This window comes from Haliotis cracherodii, unplaced genomic scaffold, assembly GCF_022045235.1.
Source record: "Haliotis cracherodii isolate W230 unplaced genomic scaffold, xgHalCrac1.p SCAF_14, whole genome shotgun sequence".
NCBI classification, from domain to species: Eukaryota; Metazoa; Mollusca; class Gastropoda; order Lepetellida; family Haliotidae; genus Haliotis; species Haliotis cracherodii.
In genome coordinates, this window is record NW_027266269.1 from 5,372,449 (window position 1) to 5,394,027 (window position 21,579).

The window sequence follows — 21,579 nt, forward strand, 5'->3', positions numbered from 1 at the left end:
AAGTATTGTTATGGTGTTCAGGTGATTTTTGTTTTTTAACAATGAAGTTAAACATTAGTTTAAAACACGTAGAGAGGGGGCAAGTATTGTTATGGTGTTCAGGTGGAGTCAATGCCGTGCATATCACTTTTGAAAGTGGTAAATCATTTCAGCCATCAGCTTGATCTTGGTTTCATTCCTAAGATTCACAAAGTCCTGTTCGTTCTCCAGATACATGGTATTCTTCGGGTTATACGCTGGACATCTAAATTGGTAGTATTTCACAATTTGTATTGCACCATGCAGGAGATCAGGCAAGCTGTGCTTATCTGCAAGATATAAAGCGTGAAGAACCTCTCTTTGTGAAATATATTTGTCAACACAGCGTGTTAACAGAAACCCCTCACACTTCCGCTTCAAGACATCAATCTGGTACTCGTCAGCCAGTTCCAGCAGTCTGTCCACCGTTGCCTTGGTGACAGGCCGGAGTTCTGATGGGTAAATACAGAGAAGCAAGTCCACAATGTCATCATATGTTTTTCCCGGTAGAGGGACTTCACTTTCCTGCTTTTCTTTAAAATCTCCATTAAACATCCTGTGAAAAACATCCGATGCTACTGAAAGTGCCCCTTTGTTGACGTGAAGACGTCTCCCTTCTACAACCAGAGCGACATCAGTCTTGTCAGAGGGTTCGTCAAACACAGATGACCTGCCAGCATAGAAGATCAAATCCATGGGTCACGTAACATCAGACAAAACAAGATCGTTACAATACATACTCGTCTTTACACTTGTGTTTCATTTCTTGACATTATCATAACAACGTAAGTTACATCAATACATTTCGCTCGGTCAGAAACCATAGAAAGTCCACTCGTTTCGTAAAAATGGTATCTAACGAGAATGTGTGCTGAGTTCACTATTTATCTTTCAAAGTTAGTGTAATGGCTACCATTTTGGAAAAATTATAAGTTAAGGAAGGTTTTTGTTTGTTTGTTGTATAACGCCCCACTCAGCAATGTTCCAGCTATATGACGGCGGTCTGTAAATGATCGAGTCTGGGCCCCGTTCCACAAAGCGATCTCAGCTCTAAGTTGATTGTAAGTTCCATACTTTAACATAAGCTTATGACAGTCGTAACGCTAAGATCACTTTGTGGAACGGGCCCCTGGACCAGAATCAAGTGATTGACATCATGAGCATCGATCGACGCAAATGGTGAGGTGAGGTGAGGTGAGGTGAGGTGAGGTGAGGTGAGGTGAGGTGAAATTGGGTTTAACGTCGTTCCAAGATTATTGCACTTATATAGCGACGTGCATGTACGTGTGTCTGTTTGTGTGACTACCTGTACTAGTTCGGACTGATGCCGATTTATAGCGCTAGCTCACTGAGATACCATGCCGCAGTACATGAATACCCCACTCAGACACAGTATACTGACTTCGAGCCGACCAGTCCTTGTTTTAGCCCCTTAATGTCGAGCGCCAGACAGGGTAACAACAAGTACCATCTTTTAACGTCTTTTGGTATGACGCAGCCGGGGATCGAACCCCGGACCTTCCGCACCCTGGGCGGATGCTCTTCCACTAGATCGACGGGTATTTAATCATAATAAACTTGTTTTCATCGCAAAATGGCTGCAATATTGCCGATGCGATGTAAAATTTTAACTCGCTTACTCACTCTACCACTAGACCACTGAGGCGGGCCGAGGCAAATGGGGTATGATGACATGCATCAACCAAGTCAGCAAGCCTGACCACCCGATCCCGTTAGTCGCCTCCAATGACAAACATAGTTGCTATTTACAGCACGCATGGGTTGTTGAAGACCTATTCTACCCCGGATATTCACGGGACTTAAGGAAGGTAAGTCCGAGTAATCTACTGAAACACAGCGCATCACAGAACCACTAAGGTAAGGTATTATATTTGATGTCATCTCGTATTTCCTACTGTGCAAAGTGGGGCAGTCGGGTAGCCTAGTGGTTAAAGCATTGGCTCATCACACCAAAGACCCGGGTTCGATTCCCGACATGGGTACAATGTGTGCAGCCCATTTCTGGTGTCCCCCGCCATGATATTGGGTATCTTCATGATCCTCCCCAAATAATAAGTGGATCTGAAATTGTCAGAAAAATGTCAGTTAAACTTTATCCTAACAACAGAATGATGTACCTTTTTATTGCAGCGGAGATAATTACGAGGGCCATTGTCGACTGTTGCTTGTTAAACGAAGAACGTACACCAGGAAATGGCTGTGCCCCAGGTCTGTCCTGTTTGTATTTTCGTTTTTAACGAATGCTGACTCACTGCAAGCTCCTCACAGCGATACCCGTTCGCGGAGCTCTCCATCCGAGACGTGTTCAGGAGGGCGGGCGCTCGCGCGAGCGAACAGCGAGACACTATAACGCCTTCCTGAACGGAAGGCGCGAACTCGCTCTCGCGGCACAGCATTCAAAATGGCGTCGCCGGGTGTCGGGACTGCTCTACTCGAGTTGGCGTTAGAGGAATTATCAAGGCCGGCGGAGGCAATGGATGCCACTTATTTAGATTATGCCCACACTGCTCTCGGTGTTTTATCACAAGACAGAAGAGGGATCCAAGCCCCACTTGGCACAGTACGCATAGAGGACTATGTAGAGGCTACCGTGCCTCGATACAGGGACCCCCTGTTCAGGGCTCACTTCAGAATGAACAGAACGTCCTTTCAGGTTGTAATATTATTTCCAGTAGTGAATAAAGGCAAAAAAATTCACTGCTAGAATACCGGATAACTTCCGCCATAGGTCTATTAGAAATAAGGAATGTGCACGCGCTCCTTCCTCAGTGACAGTTGACAACTTATTGTACATGTCGTTTTAACCACCTTGATAAAATAAATCGCCAACAACTGAAGGTTGATCACCACGCTAGGGTCCATGGTGACTTACAGTACTTTTGCTACCTGCATGGACCCCAGCAGGATTTACACCATCCCTTCAGTGGTTGGCGATTATTGTCAATTTAGCCGAATTAAAAGAACATATATTCTGCGATTAAAAACGTGGTAGTAATAAATATACTGTGAATGACGTGGACTTACGTACCATCTCCGGGGGACAATCCTTTTACACTACTTCAACCCTCTTCGAGGTACAGCCACTGACAATCTTAGTTATCCAATTTATTCTACCAATATTAAAAGGTCATTTATTAACTACAAAATGAGCATGAATTTGTTTATGAATCACTATCAAATTGTGATGATGCCAGGTGTTCGCGAAAAGATGATCAAATTCTATCACCTGTCGCTTGTCAATAATGTACATATAATAAATGATGTAATTTACATCCCTGTACATCGTCATCGTCATCATCATCATAATCATCATCATGTTCATCATCATTGGAGTAAGGGCGGTCGGGTAGCCTGGTGGTTAAAGCGTTCGCTCGTCACGCCGAAGACCCGGGTTCGATTCCCGACATGGGTACAATGTGTTAAGCCCATTTCTGGTGTCCCCCGCCGTGATATTGCTGGAATATTGCTAAAAGCGGCGTAAAACCAAACTCACTCACTCACTCACTCATCGGAGTAAAAAAATCAGATTTTTAAAAATTTAATGAAATTTCACAGTTCTGCAACTACAGACTTTAAATTTTATTCAGAATCAGCAAAAAAAGATAAGAGTGGACAGTTTTACCAGTATATCGGTAAATTGAGGTTCATTCTTTGCATGATGCGTATCACAATATCAGATGGTTTCAAATAGCGATTTTTATCATGTGTTTAATGTTATTAACTTGCCAAATACATGTATCTGCATTATGTTTCCGTAATTCCAAAATGCAAGTTCACATTCTGGAGTTTTTCTGTGGCATGATGTAGCACCAAGTCATCATTATCCCGGAGCGTTCATCCTTGCGTAATTATTGAATGTCCCAGCATCTTGTTTTGTTCCATTTATAAACTTCTATTCCTGATTGATGTTGCAAATTCCTTCCGAATTCAAAATTTTGAATTATACAAAACATTGTGATACGTATCACAATACGTCCTTGTGCACTGTGAAATATTGTGATACACTTGAAACATCCAAAACTCACCCCTAAAACAAATATAACAAAATCGATCATTTCTGCTAAGAATCAAAATGCACTTAAGGAACTGAACTTGTTAGACCGACAACACTGATTGAAAGCAGTCAATCATTTCAGCCATCAGCTTAAACTTGGTTTCATTCCCAAGATTCACAAAGTCCTGTTCCTCCTCAAGATGAATGTCAAGCGCATAAGCATCTGAGTCTCTAAATCTGAACGATTTCGCAATTTGTATTGCAGCATTCAGGAGTTTAGGCATGCTGTGCTTATCTGCCAGATATAAAGCGTGAAGAACCTCTCTTTTTAAAGTAGATTCGTCACGACAGAGTGTTAACAGAAACTCCTCACACTTCCGCTTCAAGACAGTAATCTGGTACTCGTCAGCCAGTTCCAGCAGTCTGTCCACCGTTACCTTGGTGACAGGCCCGAGTTCTGATGGGTAAATACAGAGAAGCAAGTCCACAATGTCATCATATGTTTTTCCCGGTAGAGGGACTTCACTTTCCTGCTTTTCTTTAAAATCTCCATTAAACATCCTGTGAAAAACATCCGATGCTGCTGAAAGTGCCCCTTTGATGACGTGAAGACGTCTCCCTTCTACAACCAGAGCGACATCAGTCTTGTCAGAGGGTTCGTCAAACACAGATGTCCTGCCAGCATAGAAGATCAAGTCAATGGGTCACTTTACATCAGACAAAACAAGATCGTTACAATACTTTCCCCGTCATTACACTTGTGTTTCATATCTTGACATTGTCATAACAACGTAAGTTACGTCATTACATTTCGCTCGGTCAGATACCATAGAAAGTCAACTCGTTTCGTAAAAATGGTATCTAACGAGAGTGTGTGCTGAATTCCCTATTTATCTTTCAAAGTTCGTGTAATGGCTACCATGTTGGACAAATTATAAGTTAAGGAAGGTTTTTGTTTGTTTGTTTGTTCGTTTTATCATTTAACTCCGCGATCGGCAATGTTCCAGCTATGTGACGGCGGTCTGTAAATAATCGAGTCTGGACCAGACAATCCAGTGATTGACATTATACGCACCGATCCACGCAATTAGGGTATGATGACATGCATCAACCATGTCAGCGAGCCTGACCACCCGATCCCGTCTGTCGCCTCTTACTACAAACTTAGTCGCCATTTACAGCAAGCATGGGTTACTGAAGACCTTCTCATCCCGGATCTTCAGAGGTCTTAAGGAAGGTAAGTCCGAGTAATCTACTAAAACACAGCGCATCACAGAACCACTATGGTAAGGGATATTATATATGATGTCATCTCGTGTTTCCTACAGTGCAAAGTGGGGCGGTCGGGTAGCCCAGTGGTTAAAGCATTCGCTTGTCACGCCGAAGACCCGGGTTCGATTCCCGACATGGGTACAATGTGTGAAGCCCGTTTCTTGTGTACCCCGGCCGTGATATTGCTGGAATATTGCTAAAAGTCGCGTAAAATCAAACTCACTCACTACAGTGCAAAGTAAGGAGAAGATTGATATAGAAATGCTGTTATAATATGGCATCAGCGCTCGATTCCAACATGTGTACAATGCTAAGAACGGCCACTAGTTCGCAATGAAAGTCATTGGTTACCGAGTTGTATAAAAAGGAGATATGTTAACATTTTGTTTGCCAAATATGGGGCGGTCGCGAAATTTCTGATTTTAACTCCAGAAATGCGACTAAATCTGAATTTTTCCGAAATAATTACACCACAACACAATTTTTGTAGGCTTTCAGACAAATGTTATCCTATTATCGGTCTCAAATCATCGATCAACGCAATTGGGATCGATGACATTTATCAACCAAGTCAGCGAGACTGACCACACGATCCCGTTAGTTGCCTCTTACGACAAGCATAGTCGCCTTTTGGTTGCTGAAGACCTATTCTATCCCAGATATTCACGGGTCTCACGCGGACCTATACACTGGAGTATGGGCTCTGGGTCCCTGTTTCCCGTTCCACGTCTCAGGTACTCACCTTCTCTTTGGGGATACACGAGTGGCCATTTTCAGCTTGCAGTAGAATTGGCTATCACACGGACAAGAAACGAGATCTTTATCGGAAAGCACACCCGCTAGTGTTTTTAGTTTCGATTTCAACAATAGACAAACAGTAATGGGCGTTAACTCGCATGCCAGGTTCTCGCGTTTCCAGTCAACAACTCGTTTATTTATAGGATGCACTATTGATTACACATGAACGCATAAAACGACTATTGGTGTCTGAATGTTGCCACTTCGCGCTTAAGTGAAATGTTTGCTGGTCTGTTGCCATAGGAGGTATTCCTCGTCTGTCCGCGTCGATTCAACCGCGAAATCGTGGCGATGTATATACCGCCACTGTCTATTACGTATTATTGTAAAGGCGAGTATATTTGAGTGTTGAGTGTGACATGACTGCTTGTACATAATTGAGACTTGACCAGGTAAACAAGCAATTGACATTTCAAGAAACGATTCCCGCCTTCAGGGTACGATGGCACGCATAAAAGGTTGTTTTGTTGTTTAACGCCGCACTCAGCATGCTTAAATATTAAAATGGTCATACTAAATTATTGATTTATGTTTAAAATTCCTTCATAATGTTATTGTGATGAATACACATAACGTGTGTACTATCTGTTATGACTGTCCGTCCAAGGAAGGAATAGACAGCATTGCCACTGTAAACCGTTTGTTTTGTTTGTTTGTTTGTTTGTTGTTTAACGCCACACTCAGCAATATTCAGCGAGCCTGACCACCCAATCCCGTCAGTCGCCTCTTACGACAAGCATAGTCGCCTTTTACAGCAAGCATGGGTTGCTGGAGAGTGGAGACCTATTCTATCCCGGATCTTCATGGTACCACAGTTAACTGAATATGTGCGAAACATTCATTGTAGAAATTCTATAAAACCGAAAACCACCCTCGTCTTGTCCGTTTTCTTGATTAAATTGTTAATAAAAGATAAGTTGAGTTGAATTGCTTACCAAATATACATTTCTTTCAAAAGGATATGTCAAAATAAAGAGGTGCAATATTGTTTCAACAGGAAAACAGGCAACAGGGTTTTCTGTCATGTTTGTTGTTTAATGCCCCTCTCGGCAATATGACGGCTGTTTGTGAATAATCGAGTCTGGATCAGACAATCCAGTGATAGACAACATGAGCATTGATATGTGGGACACAAGTAGGCTGAATATAAAAATAAAGCATTGGACTTTAAAACAGATACTAGTGAGTGAGTGAGTGAGTGAGTTTGGTTTTACGCCGCTTTTAGCAATATTCCAGGAATATCACGGCGGGGGACACCAAAAATGGGCTTCACACATTGTACCCATGTCGGGATTCGAACCCGGATCTTCGACGTGACGAGCGAACGCTTTAACCACTAGGTTACCCGACCGCCCCAAAACAGATACTAACATCTCATTTAGTAACATATGTTTTTTTATTGAACACTGCTGAAAGCAATAATGTTTTGGTTATGCGTATATACTCTGATTACAGCCCAATTGGGGGAGACCCGTGAAGATTCCGGGGTAGAATAGGTCTTCAACAACCCATGCTTGCCGTAAAAGGTGACTATGCTTGTCGTAAAAGGCGACTAACGGGATCGGGTGGTCAGGCTCGCTGACTTGGTTGATGCATGTCATCAATCCCAATTGCGTTGATTGATGCTCATGATATTAATCACTGGATTGTCTGGGCCAGACTCGATTATTTACAGACTGCCGTCATATAGCTGGAATTTTGCTGAGTGCGGCGTTAAACAACAAACAAATAAACAAAATAAGCAGACATCAACTAACTGTTCCCAGGAGGAAACCGAACTCTTTGGCCAGTTATAATTCAGCTTACGCACAGAACTTCTCTGGAAGAAACTCCCGCTAGAAATCAAACTGGCACCATCCTTGGACCATTTCGAGAAACTGATTAAAACACCTTTTCCAAAAGTACTACGAGTGAGTGAGTGATTATGGTTTCACGCCGCTTTTACCAATATTCCAGCAATATCACGGCGGGGGACACCAGAAATTGGCTTCACACATTGTACCCATGTCGGGAATCGTACCCCGGGTTTTCGGCGTGACGAGCTAACGCTTTAACCATTAGGCTACCCGACCGCCCCGAAAGTGCTACGAGCTTTTTGGCCAGTGAATGCTTCACGTCGTTTCTCCCATTACTATAATTACCATTTATCCCCCCCACACTTTGCGTTCGTCTGTCTATCGTCGACCGCCTCCGTGGTCTGGTGGTAGAGCGTCCGCCCGGAGAGCGGAAGGTCCGGGGTTCGATCCCCGCCATACCAAAAGACGTTAAAGGATGGTACTTGTTGTTACCCTGTCTGGCGCTCGGCATAAAGGGGCTTAAACAAGGACTGGTCGGCTCAGAGTCAGTATACTGTGTCTGAGTGGGGTATTCATGTTAAACTGCGAAAAAGGTATCTCAGTCTGCTAGCACTGTAAATCGGCATCAGTCCAGACTAGTACAAGCAGCCACACAAACACACACACGTACATGCACGTCGCTATATAAGTGCAATAATCTTGGACGCAAAGTTAAACCCAATTTCACCTCACCGCACCTGCACCTATCATAATAAAAGCGTCAAAATTCTTTCCATATTCATGAGAAATTACTGCCAGAAACAGTCGATTGTACGTTCCGACTGTATAATGATGAGTGAGTGAATTAAAGTTTAACGTCATATCGGCAATATTTCAGCCATATCGTGACGAAACAAAATTTGACATTTACAATATATTTTAAAATGTATAAAATTCTGCCGACGAAGGGCAGTATAATAACTAGAATATCACAGATTTACATAAAACTAGTTAGAGAGCATGTTAAAATATACTATCATTTTGCAACACAATATAAAAACAGGCTATAGATCGCCAACAACTGAAGGTAGATCACCACGCTAGGATCCATGGGGACTTACAGTACTTTTGCTACCTACATGGACCCCAGCAGGATTTACACCATCCCTTCAGTGGTTGGCGATTATTGTCAATTTAGCCGAATTAAAAGAACATATATTCTGCGATTAAAAACGTGGTAGTAATAAATATACTGTGAATGACGTGGACTTACATACCATCTCCGGGGGACAATCCTTTTACACTACTTCAACCCCCTTCGAGGTACAGCCACTGACAATCTTAGTTATCCAATTTATTCTACCAATATTAAAAGATCATTTATTAACTACATAATGAGCATGAATGTGTTTATGAATCACTATCAAATTGTGATGATACCAGGTGTTCGCGAAAAGATGATCAAATTCTATCACCCGTCGCTTGTCAATAATGTACATATAATAAATGATGTAATTTACATCCCCGAACATCGTCATCATCATCATCATCATCATCATGTTCATCATCATCGGAGTAAAAAAATCAGATTTTTAAAAAAATTATGAAATTTCACAGTTCTGCAACTACAGACTTTAAATTTTATTCAGAATCAGCAAAAAAAGATAAGAGTGGACAGTTTTACCGGTATATCGGTAAATTGAGGTTCATTCTTTGCATGATGCGTATCACAATATCAGATGATTTCAAATACCGATTTTTATCATGTGTTTAATGGTATTAACTTGCCAAATACATGTATCTGCATTATGTTTCCGTAATTCCAAAATGCAAGTTCACAATCTGGAGTTCTTCTGTGGCATGATGTAGCACCAAGTCATCACTATCCCGGAGCGTGCATCCTTGCGTAATTATTGAATGTCCCAGCATCTTGTTTTGTTCCATTTATAAACTTCTATTCCTGATTGATGTTTCAAATTGCTTCTGAATTCACAATTTTGAATCATACAAAACATTGTGATACGTATCGCAATACGTCCTTGTGCACTGTGAAATATTGTGATACACTTGAAACATCCAAAACCCACCCCTAAAACAAATATAACAAAATCGATCATTTCTGCTAAGAATCAAAATGCACTTAAGGAACTGAACTTGTTAGAACGACAACACTGATTGAAAGCAGTCAATCATTTCAGCCATCAGCTTAAACTTGGTTTCATTCCCAAGATTCACAAAGTCCTGTTGCTCCTCAAGATAAATGTCAAACGCATAACCATCTGGGTTTCTAAATCTGAACGATTTCGCAATTTGTATTGCAGCATTCAGGAGTTTAGGCATGCTGTGCTTATCTGCCAGATATAAAGCGTGAAGAACCTCTCTTTTTAAAGTAGATTCGTCACGACAGAGTGTTAACAGAAACTCCTCACACTTCCGCTTCAAGCCATCCATCTGGTACTCGTCAGCCAGTTCCAGCAGTCTGTCCACCGTTACCTGGGTGACAGGCCTGAGTTCTGATGGGTAAATACAGAGAAGCAAGTCCACAATGTCATCATATGTTTTTCCCGGTAGAGGGACTTCACTTTGCCGCTTTTCTTTAAAGTCTCCATTAAACATCCTGTGAAAAACATCCGATGCTGCTGAAAGTGCCCCTTTGATGACGTGAACACGTCTCCCTTCTACAACCAGAGCGACATCAGTCTTGTCAGAGGGTTCGTCAAACACAGATGACCTGCCAGCATAGAAGATCAAGTCCATGGGTCACTTTACATCAGACAAAACAAGATCGTTACAATACATACCCGTCACTACACTTGTGTTTCATATCTTGACATTGTCATAACAACGTAAGTTACGTCATTACATTTCGCTTCGTCAGATACCATAGAAAGTCCACTCGTTTCGTAAAAATGGTATCTAACGAGAGTGTGTGCTGAATTCCCTATTTATCTTTCAAAGTTCGTGTAATGGCTACCTTGTTGGACAAATTATAAGTTAAGGAAGGTTTTTGTTTGTTTGTTTGTTCGTTTATCATTTAACTCCGTGATCGGCAATGTTCCAGCTATGTGACGGCGGTCTGTAAATAATCGAGTCTGGACCAGACAATCCAGTGATTGACATTATACGCACCGATCCACGCAATTAGGGTATGATGACATGCATCAACCATGTCAGCGAGCCTGACCACCCGATCCCGTCTGTCGCCTCTTACTACAAACTTAGTCGCCATTTACAGCAAGCATGGGTTGCTGAAGACCTTCTCATCCCGGATCTTCAGAGGTCTTAAGGAAAATAAGTCCAAGTAATCTACTGAAACACAGCGCATCACAGAACCACTAAGGTAAGGGATATTATATATGATGTCATCTCGTGTTTCCTACAGTCCAAAGTGGGGCGGTCGGGTAGCCTAGTGGTTAAAGCATTCGCTTGTCACGCCCGGGTTCGATTCCCGACATGGGTACAATGTGTGAAGCCCATTTCTGGTGTACACCGGCCGTGATATTGCTGGAATATTGCTAAAAGCCGCGTAAAATCAAACTCACTCACTACAGTGCAAAGTAAGGAGAAGATATATGGATGAATACCAACACCGTCATCAAACTAGTACAGAGTATGGCTGAGAAGTATTTATACAGGTAGGAGGCAGCGTTTATACAGTAGAGTAGATTTAAGATGTAGTTACCATGGTAACACTGGAGCGGAGAAGCATATAAACTGCATCTTAAATCTACTCTACTGTATAAACATTGCCTCCTACCTGTATAAATACTTAGAAAACACATTGGTGCTACGTTTGAGCTTATATTTCACACGTTCGTCTTTGTATATACACAAACGAGAGGCTCGTTCCTCTCTTAAATATTGTAATTATACATTTACAGTGGAGAAGTGGGGTCAAATGAAAATAATATGGTTGCGTAAAAATACTAAATAATCAAGTCAGCTTCGTGTGACTAAATCACTAATTGTTTACAACTAATCACCAACCTTTCCCTGTTCGGAGATTGATATAGAAATGCTGTTATAATATGGCATCAGCGCTCGATTCCAACATGTGTACAATGCAAAGAACGGCCACTAGTTCGCAATGAAAGTCATTGGTTACCGAGTTTGTATAAAAAGGAGATATGTTAACATTTTGTTTGCCAAATATAGGGCGGTCGCGAAATTTCTGATTTTGACTCCAGAAATGCGACTAAATCTGAATTTTTCCGAAATAATTACACCACAACTCTAGATTTTTGTAGGCTTTCAGACAAATGTTATCCTATTATTGGTCTCAAATCATCAATCAACGCAATTGGGATCGATGACATTTATCAACCAAGTCAGCGAGACTGACCACACGATCCCGTTAGTTGCCTCTTACGACAAGCATAGTTGCCTTTTGGTTGCTGAAGACCTATTCTATCCCAGATATTCACGGGTCTCACGCGGACCTATACACTGGAGTCTGGGCTCTGGGTCCCTGTTTCCCGTTCCCCGTCTCAGGTACTCACCTTCTCTTCAGGGATACACGAGTGGCCATTTTCAGCTTGCAGTAGAATTGGCTACCACACGGACAAGAAACGAGATCTTGATCGGAAAGCCCAGTAGTCACATATGATAAAAAAAACATATGAGGGAAAAAGGTAACTTATCCGTGACTTCATTCATACAACACCCAACTACCAGATTGTTGGTATTCAGACAACTTCATTCTGGTTGAAATGTGAGTCAGTAAGGTCACGCGGACGTTGGTTGGTTGGTTTGTTGTTTAACGCCGCACTCAGCAATAGTCCAGCTTTATGACGGCGGTCTGTAAATAATCAAGTCTGGACCTGACAATCCAGTGATTTACATCATGATCATCGATCCACGCAATTGTGATCGATGACATTTATCAAAGTCGCGCGGACCTATACACTGGAGTATGGGCTCTGGGTCCCTGTTTCCCGTTCCCCGTCTCAGGTACTCACCTTCTCTTTGGAGATACAGGAGTGGCCATTTTCAGCTTGCAGTAGAATTGGCTACCACACTGACAAGAAACGAGATCTTGATCGGAAAGCACACCCGCTAGTGTTTTCAGTTTCGATTTCAACAATAGACAAACAGTAATGGGCGTTAACTCGCATGTCAGGTTCTCGCGTTTCCATTCAACAACTAGTTTATTTATAGGATGCACTATTGATTACACATGAACGCATAAAACGACTATTGGTGTCTGAATGTTGCTACTTCGCGCTTAAGTGAAATGTTTGCTGGTCTGTTGCCATAGGAGGTATTCCTCGTCTGTCCGCGTCGATTCAACCGCGAAATCGTGGCGATGTATATACCGCCACTGTCTATTACGTATTATTGTAAAGGCGAGTATATTTGAGTGTTGAGTGTGACATGACTGCTTGTACATAATTGAGACTTGACCAGGTAAACAAGCAATTGACATTTCAAGAAACGATTCCCGCCTTCAGGGTACGATGGCACGCATAAAAGGTTGTTTTGTTGTTTAACGCCGCACTCAGCATGCTTAAATATTAAAATGGTCATACTAAATTATTGATTTATGTTTAAAATTCCTTCATAATGTTATTGTGATGAATACACATAACGTGTGTACTATCTGTTATGACTGTCCGTCCAAGGAAGGAATAGACAGCATTGCCACTGTAAACCGTTTGTTTTGTTTGTTTGTTGTTTAACGCCACACTCAGCAATATTCAGCGAGCCTGACCACCCAATCCCGTCAGTCGCCTCTTACGACAAGCATAGTCGCCTTTTACAGCAAGCATGGGTTGCTGGAGAGTGGAGACCTATTCTATCCCGGATCTTCATGGTACCACAGTTAACTGAATATGTGCGAAACATTCATTGTAGAAATTCTATAAAACCGAAAACCACCCTCGTCTTGTCCGTTTTCTTTATTAAATTGTTAATAGAAGATAAGCTGAGTTGAATTGCTTACCAAATATACATTTCTTTCAAAAGGATATGTCAAAATAAAGAGGTGCAATATTGTTTCAACAGGAAAACAGGCAACAGGGTTGCTGTATCGCCTACATTAATAAGAGTGAGTGAGTATGGTTTTACGCCGCTTTTAGCAATGTTCCAGCAATATCACGGCGGGGGGACACCAGAAATGGGCTTCACACACTGTACATTAATAAGAGTTTTCTGTCATGTTTGAAGTAGTTCCCGTTGTTTGTTGTTTAATGCCCCTCTCAGTAATATGACAGCTGTTTGTGAATAATCGAGTCTGGACCAGACAATCCAGTGATAGACAACATGAGCATTGATATGTAGGACAGAAGTAGGATGAATATAAAAATAAAGCATTGGGCTTTAAAACAGATACTAGTGAGTGAGTTTGGTTTTACGCCGCTTTTAGCAGTATTCCAGCAATATCACGGCGGGGGACACCAGAAATGGGTTACCCGACCGCCCCAAAACAGATACTAACATCTCATTTAGTAACATATGGTTTTTTTTATTGAACACTGCTGAAAGCAATAATGTTTTGGTTATGCGTATATACTCTGATTACAGCCCAATCGGGGGAGACCCGTGAAGATTCAGGGGTAGAATAGGTCTTCAACAACCTATGCTTGTCGTAAAAGGTGACTATGCTTGTCGTAAAAGGCGACTAACAGGATCCGGTTGTCAGGCTCGCTGACTTGGTTGATGCATGTCATCAATCCCAATCATCTCGTATTTCCTACAGTACAAAGTGGGGCGGTCGGGTAGCCTAGTGGTTAAAGCATTGGCTCATCACGCCGAAGATCCGGGTTCGATTCCCGACATGGGTACAATGTGTGAAGCCCATTTCTGGTGTCCCCGGCCGTGATATTGCTGGAATATTGCTAAAAGCGGTGTAAAATCAAACTCACTCACTACAGTGCAAAGTAAGGAGAAGGTATATGGATGAACAACTTTTTTATTGCAATCAGGAACGACGTTTCGGTGTAGGTTCTAACACTGTCATCAAACTAGTACAGAGTATGGCTGACAAGTATTTATACAGGTAGGAGGCGGTGTTTATACAGTAGAGTAGATTTAAGATGTAGATGTAGATGTAACCATGGTTACACTGGAGCGGATTATATTTGTCTTCTTCTTTAGATTTGAGTTTTGATCATGACTACATTTATTTTTTTATATTATGTTATGCCGTGTAAACATGAATTATGATCTGTATGATCTGTGACTAAACACACTTATGATAATGTAAATATGATTAATGTACTACTTACATTGTGTATTTAAAGAAATCGTCATATAAAAATCAAAATCCATTATATGAAATACTTGTATTATGAAATTATCATTTGCTTTGTAATGCAAAGAAACGTCATTTCATTTGATTGTCGCTGGTCGTAAGGGAAGTAACTCTAGCCCCGGATAATATGTTATATTGTTTACGTGGTTACCAGGATGGTAAGTTGCAAATGTCTGCGGTACCGGTAAGTTAAAGGGGCACTGATCTAACGCAATTCCCCGGGACTGGTTGTTGCCTTTGTAATTGTTTTTTCCCAGTGAGTACCCAGATGTATAGCAGAAATCTAGACTAGTTCGCGACCTCTGCTGCGCCATTCGTAAGCGCATTAGTCACTTTTATGGGTAGTAATAAGGGCGTATGGTCACATTGATCAACAAAATGAAATACAGTTTTCGAGATAATAAGGAAATGTAGGTATCTTTGTGAGTAGCATCTGTAATGGTGACGAAGTTTTGATAAGTCACTTGCGTGGTAATTTTGCGATTTTTGTTTACACTATTTCGACTTGCAACACAAAGTAAATATTTCACCTGAGCATTGCTTTTTTTATAGTGTGTATATTTTTTTACTGTCAAAATGTGTAACAAATTTATTAAACGTCTAAATATTCAGTTATTTTACAAAGAGACTGAAAAACATTTCCATCTGTATTATTATGATAACGAATTCCAACATTTTGAGGTTTAATGTCATCACCAAGAGACTGAAAATGTTACGTTGAAAAGTACATTTCTATGTTGTTTGGCTTCTAATCCTACATAATAATCTGTAATGTTTGTAGGCCCTTTTGATCGTCTTAATCAACATGGACAGATATTTTAGTCAAAATGACTGAAATATTTACACATTTTATAAATTGCCTGAGAGAATCACATTTTACAAATTGACGGTAAGATATACACGCTTATAAAGGAAAAGACCTGTGACAACAACGTCTATCGCGCATTGAAGAATTTCCCAACCAAGACGTAGAGAAACAAGAACGAATCGGTTCAAATGAAGGAAAACAAAATGCAAATACCATAATTACAACCTACCAAATTTATGTGTATAAATTTTAAGCAGCTTCCGTGTTCGAGGAATGTATCCGTGAATATCCACACAAAGGAACAACATCCCACTCGTCTGCAGCTGTACAAAGAAACTTATTCGATGTCACGTGTCTCAGTAACAATCAAATATTTTAAAAGATATATATCGTTTCGGGATATTATAACCCGTGTTCGTTTCTAAACTGATCACTTGGATTGTTTCAGGTGTTTCACATAGGTGTCAAGTCTCAAAGGTCGGCTGAGAAAGCCCACGTGACAACTATTTTCATAATGTCCACGGTTCCTAAAAAATCCATTGAGTGATTGATAACAATAATCAATCAATCAACGTATTATCGGTTAACCCTTTGAACAAAGTAAGTTGTTTTTACATCGGCACTTCACGCCATGATGTGAGTGTTTTCCCTTTGTTTTAGTAAACCTAGACATGTAAACACTCACTTTTGATATATCCACTGTGCAAGATAACAGTGATTTATCAATCAACGTATTTTCTGTTAATCCTTTGATGACTAGGAACGATCCGTTGATTTACAAAAAAAAGTAAATCAACTGATCATTCATCTGTTGCTGGGCTGCCACGTGCATATAACATAACACACATTTCATCTCACTTTAAACCTGGATTTAGATTGAATAATTACCCCAGACACAATAAATGCCAAATGGGGACCTTTGTCTGGTAATCTAAGTGGTGCTACCACTAATTGTACCTGTAATAAATTCATTAACTGAGCATCAAGTGAATGACGACAAATACACAAGTGTAGGGTTATGCGAGAAAACGTGGATGACAACAGTGGAGTAGTAATCGTATTATCGACGCAATCGGAAATCCGAAAATGCTATCACTGCATGGGTACTTTTTTTAGTATTAAACTATAACCATCTGGGGTATTTCCAAATGACGACATCCGATGAGCTCCGTCGTTCTTTTTGTCTGTTTGTTTAGGCTGAAGAAATTAATTAACATGCGCCCTTTGTCGAAATCTTTACAGTTAACCAATCAGTTAACCAATCAGTGTTTATGCAAAAATGAGTAAAACAAATATTGCCTCCAGCCTCCAAGTTTATTTAGCTGTCCTTGCAGACGGTAGCCCAGTCTGTGGTCACGCTCAGTTGCGTTGCGTATCATCCGGGTACTCACGGGGAAAAAAACAATAACAAATAACCAGTCCGGGGAATTGCGTTAGATCAGTGCCCCTTTAACAGAGGGGTGTTGGCCTGTCGGGTTATATCATTTCCATGCCAGTGACGCTCAGTGGTTTATGTTATGTCAGTCTTGAAAAACATGCGGGAATTGAAGCAAAAGCAAGCACACACATAACATTCTACGCAGATATTGATTCGAGTTTCCCGATTTACAATTTCCAGTTTCAAATATACTGATTGTTACCTTATTTCATTCTTGGGATGTTTAGGAGTAGCCATTGTCACCAGGTAGTTACTGCACCGTGATTGTATGATGATAATAATTGTCAGGTGACGAGGCCACAGCTAACACGGTAACTTGATGAGCAAAACCCTTGTTTCACTCTCGATTTGACACTTCTGAGAAGTAGACCTAAGGGAGGTAACTCGCTTGGTTCTTCTTTCTTACAAATTGAGATTGAAATATCAATACTTAAGCTGTAATGGGTCGGATGGTTAGGGTCGTGTGGGTTCGAACCTGACGTCGTTAAAACGTGTCCTGATTTCTTTTTCCGTGTGACAGAATTTACTTGACAATTATGTGTCCCCTGATTTATTTGGACTTTAGGTATACTGATTTATTTATTTGGTATTTGTGAGTGAGACAGAATTTACCTGGTACTTCCTCGTGTCCTGATGTATTTGGTATTTGGGTTGGTTTGTTGGCTGGTTTGTTGTTTAACGCCGCACTCGGCAATATTCCAGCTATATGACGGCGGTCTTTAATCCAGTGATTGACATCATGAGCATCAATCCACGTACTTGGGATAATGCCATGCATCAACCAAGTTTGCGAGCCCGACCACCCGATCCCGTTAATCGCCTCTTACGACAAGCGTAGTCGCCTTTTACGGCAAGTATGGGTTGCTGAAGAACTATTCTACCCCGAATTTTCACGGGCCTGGTATTTGGGAGTGAGACAGAATTTACCTGGCACTTCCACGAGTCCTGGTTTATTTGGAATTTGGGAGTGAGACAGAATTTATCTGGCACTTCCAAGTTTCCTGGTTTATTTGGTATTTGGGAGTGAGACAGAATTTACCTGGCACTTCTACGAGTCCTGGTTTATTTGGAATTTGGGAGTGAGACAGAATTTTCACAACACTTCCACGTGTCCTGAATTATTTGGAATTTGGGTTGGTTAGTTGGTTCGCTTGTTGTTTAACGCCGCACTCAGCAATATTCCAGCTATATGACGGCGGTCATAATCAAGCCTGGACCAGACAATCCAGTGATTAATGTCACGAGGATCGATTCACGCACTTGCCACAGTGCCAGTTGACCTCTCCCAATGCGAGCTGACCAGTGCTTGATGACACACACTAACCATCTCTCACAGTGCCAGTTGACCTCTCCCAATGCGAGCTGACCAGTGCTTGATGACACACTAACCATCTCTCACAGTGCCAGTTGACCTCTCCCAATGCGAGCTGACCAGTTGTTGATGACACACTAACCTCATCTCACAGCGCCAGTTGACCTCTCCCAATGCGAGCTGACCAGTGCTTGATGACACACTAACCAGCTCTCACAGTGCCAGTTGACCTCTCCCAATGCGAGCTGACCAGTGGTTGATGACACACGTCAATCTGCTCTCACAGCGCCAGTTGACCTCTCCCAGTACGAGCTGACCAGTGCTTGATGACACACTAACAAGCTCTCACAGTGCCAGTTGACCTCTCCCAGTGCGAGCTGACTAGTGCTTGATGATACACTTACAAGCTCTCACAGTGCCAGTTGACCTACCCCAATGCGAATCGACCAGTGGTTGATGACACACGTCAATCTGCTCTCACAGCGCCAGCTGACCTCGCCCAGAGCGAGCTGACAAGTGGTTGATGACACACTAACCATCTCTCACAGTGCCAGTTGATCTCTCCCAGTGCGAGCTGACCAGTGCTTGATGACACACACGTATCGGCTCTAGCCACAGTGTTATTCATGAAGAGGACGTAAAAGTATTATCAAACACGTTTTCAAATAAAGGGAATATTTATTTTAGCATAAGATCGCATACAAATCGTCTAAACAGTGTGAGGACATAAATATAAATACACACACTTTGTCAATAACGGCAACACAACATGATGGAAAACAAAAACGTCAAATGTCATTTGGGTATAACAAATCCCTGGAAAAAAATCCATAGAAGATGTACCTATTGTCACTCAAGATCAGATAGCAGGGGACCTATTCTCACTTCGGTTCATCTAACAGGAAACAGTGGCACTGTGAATCCTCATAAATCACAATCATATTATTTTTTATCTTCTCACACTTATCAGAGAAAAAAAGGATGGGCGTTGGGATAGCCGTGTTGTTAAGGCGTTACTCGTTATACTGAAGTCCGAGGATGTATTGCCCACATGCCTACAGTGAAAATCAGCTCAATATCCCATTTTAGTGTTTTATTTTTTCAAGGCAATCTATTCGCTTACGAAGTAGCTTAGCAAGGCTTCTCAATGAAAGTTTCGTATAGTCTTCATGGTTCGCTATTGAGAAGCCATATCTAATCTGATTTATTGAAACGTTAGATAACGTGTCTGTTGCTATCTCTAACAAAGTTTCCAATTCATACTTATCGGCCAGGTATAAGAAGTGCACTGTGTCGTTACAGTCATGTACATGTTCATATATAGACGTTTTACATAATGGCAATAGAAACTCCTCACACCTCCTCTTCAGGCCAACAATCTGGTACTCGTCAGCCAGTTCTAGCAGTTTGTCCACAGTTTCCCTGGTGACAGGCCTGAGTTCTGATGGGTAAATACATAGCAGCATGTCCACAATGTCATCGCGAGATTTGCCTGGAAGTGGAATTTCAGCCTGCTGCTGTTCTTTGAAGTAGCCATTAAGCATGCAGTCAAAGTCATCTGACGCCATTGACAGAATCAGTTTATTGACGTAGAGACGTCTTCCCTCCACCACAATCGCAACATCAGATTTAGCTGTGGGTTTATCAAAGACTGATGGCCTGCAACGAATACGAAATTATCAGATGACGCATGTTTAACGCCGCACTCAGCAATATTCCAGTCTGTAAATAATCGAGTCTGGACCAGACAATCCAGTGATTTACATCATGAGCATCGATCCACGCAATTAGGATCGATGACATGCATCAACCAAGTCAGCGAGATTGACCACCCGGTCCCGTTAGTTGCCTCTTACGACAAGCATAGTCGCCTTTTTGATTGCTGAAAACCTATTCTATCCTGGATCTTCACGGGTCTCACGCGGACCTATACACTGGAGTCTCGGGTACTCACCTTCTCTTCAGGGATACATGAGTAGCCATTTTCAGCTTGCAGTAGAATTGGCTACCACACGGACAAGAAACGAGATCTTGATCGGAAAGCACACCCGCTTGTGTTTTTAGTTTCGATTTCAACAATAGACAAACAGTAATGGGCGGTAACTCGCATGCCAGGTTCTCGCGTTTCAATTCAACAACTCGTTTATTTATAGGATGCACTATTGATTACAAATGAACGCAGAATGTGAATAATGTGAATGTGGCCATTTCGCGCTTAAGTAAAATGTTTGTTGTTTTGTTGCCATAGGAGGTATTCCTCGCCTGTCCGCGCCCACACTAACCGCGAAATCGTAGCGATGTATATACCGCCACTGTCTATTACGTATTATTGTAAAAGCGAGTATATTTGTGTGTTGTTTAACGCCGTACTAAAATCAACGTCACCGACATGACGACTGCTCGTACATAATTGAGACTTGACCAGGTAAACCAGCAATTGACATTGCATGAAACCATTCACGCCTTCAGGGTACGATGGCACGCATAAAAGCTTTTGGTTGTTTAACGCCGCACTCAGCAATATTCCAGCTATATGACGGCGGTCTGTAAATAATCGAGTCTGGAACAGACAATCTAGTGATTGATATCAAGAGTATCGATCTAAGCAATTGGGATCGATGACATGCATCAACCAAGTCAGCGAGCCTGACCACCCGATCCCGTTCGTCGCCTTTTACGACAAGCATAGTCACCTTTTACGGCAAGCATGGGTTGCTGAAGACCTATTCTACCCTGAGAATCTTCACCGGTCATGTTGACAAGTGTGACCCCCACGGGGCTTAAATATTAAAATGGTCATACTAAATTGTTGGTTTATGTTTAAAAGTAATCTATACATCTCTTGACATGGTAGATATGAATTTCCTTTATAATGTTATTGTGATGAAAAC

At 41.6% G+C, this 21,579-nt stretch overlaps 4 protein-coding genes across 4 annotated transcripts; all 4 read right to left on the minus strand.

Annotated features, from left to right (window-relative positions):
- Positions 1 to 2,219, minus strand: LOC139460468 (BTB and MATH domain-containing protein 36-like). Its single transcript, XM_071241949.1, has 2 exons — positions 2,157 to 2,219; positions 1 to 688 (listed from the first exon to the last, which is right to left on the minus strand). The coding sequence occupies exons 1-2, from the start codon at positions 2,189 to 2,191 to the stop codon at positions 124 to 126; spliced, it is 600 nt and encodes a 199-aa protein (XP_071098050.1). The 5' UTR covers positions 2,192 to 2,219; the 3' UTR covers positions 1 to 123.
- A 1,833-nt stretch (positions 2,220 to 4,052) lies between these two features.
- LOC139460469 (BTB and MATH domain-containing protein 36-like) lies at positions 4,053 to 6,093 on the minus strand. The gene is made up of 2 exons (XM_071241950.1): positions 6,048 to 6,093; positions 4,053 to 4,708 (listed from the first exon to the last, which is right to left on the minus strand). The coding sequence occupies exons 1-2, from the start codon at positions 6,074 to 6,076 to the stop codon at positions 4,135 to 4,137; spliced, it is 603 nt and encodes a 200-aa protein (XP_071098051.1). The 5' UTR covers positions 6,077 to 6,093; the 3' UTR covers positions 4,053 to 4,134.
- A 3,942-nt stretch (positions 6,094 to 10,035) lies between these two features.
- Positions 10,036 to 12,865, minus strand: LOC139460470 (BTB and MATH domain-containing protein 36-like). The gene is made up of 2 exons (XM_071241951.1): positions 12,837 to 12,865; positions 10,036 to 10,609 (listed from the first exon to the last, which is right to left on the minus strand). The coding sequence occupies exons 1-2, from the start codon at positions 12,863 to 12,865 to the stop codon at positions 10,036 to 10,038; spliced, it is 603 nt and encodes a 200-aa protein (XP_071098052.1).
- A 6,908-nt stretch (positions 12,866 to 19,773) lies between these two features.
- On the minus strand, positions 19,774 to 20,790 carry LOC139461374 (BTB and MATH domain-containing protein 36-like). The gene is made up of 2 exons (XM_071242980.1): positions 20,643 to 20,790; positions 19,774 to 20,347 (listed from the first exon to the last, which is right to left on the minus strand). Exons 1-2 carry the CDS (start codon positions 20,669 to 20,671, stop codon positions 19,774 to 19,776), a joined length of 603 nt encoding a protein of 200 aa, XP_071099081.1. The 5' UTR covers positions 20,672 to 20,790.
- Positions 20,791 to 21,579: the final 789 nt, after the last annotated feature.

Bases quoted from the DNA above. Each gene is read 5' to 3' on its own strand.
- LOC139460468 (XM_071241949.1), bottom strand. From the start codon at position 2,191: ATGGCCCTCGTAATTATCTCCGCTGCAATAAAAAG. The intron at 689-2,156 runs GTACATCATTCT...CTATGCTGGCAG, and splicing joins ATCTCCGCTGCAATAAAAAG to GTCATCTGTGTTTGACGAAC.
- LOC139460469 (XM_071241950.1), bottom strand. From the start codon at position 6,076: ATGGCCACTCGTGTATCCCCAAAGAGAAG. The intron at 4,709-6,047 runs GTGAGTACCTGA...CTATGCTGGCAG, and splicing joins CGTGTATCCCCAAAGAGAAG to GACATCTGTGTTTGACGAAC.
- LOC139460470 (XM_071241951.1), bottom strand. From the start codon at position 12,865: ATGGCCACTCCTGTATCTCCAAAGAGAAG. The intron at 10,610-12,836 runs GTGAGTACCTGA...CTATGCTGGCAG, and splicing joins CCTGTATCTCCAAAGAGAAG to GTCATCTGTGTTTGACGAAC.
- LOC139461374 (XM_071242980.1), bottom strand. From the start codon at position 20,671: ATGGCTACTCATGTATCCCTGAAGAGAAG. The intron at 20,348-20,642 runs GTGAGTACCCGA...TATTCGTTGCAG, and splicing joins CATGTATCCCTGAAGAGAAG to GCCATCAGTCTTTGATAAAC.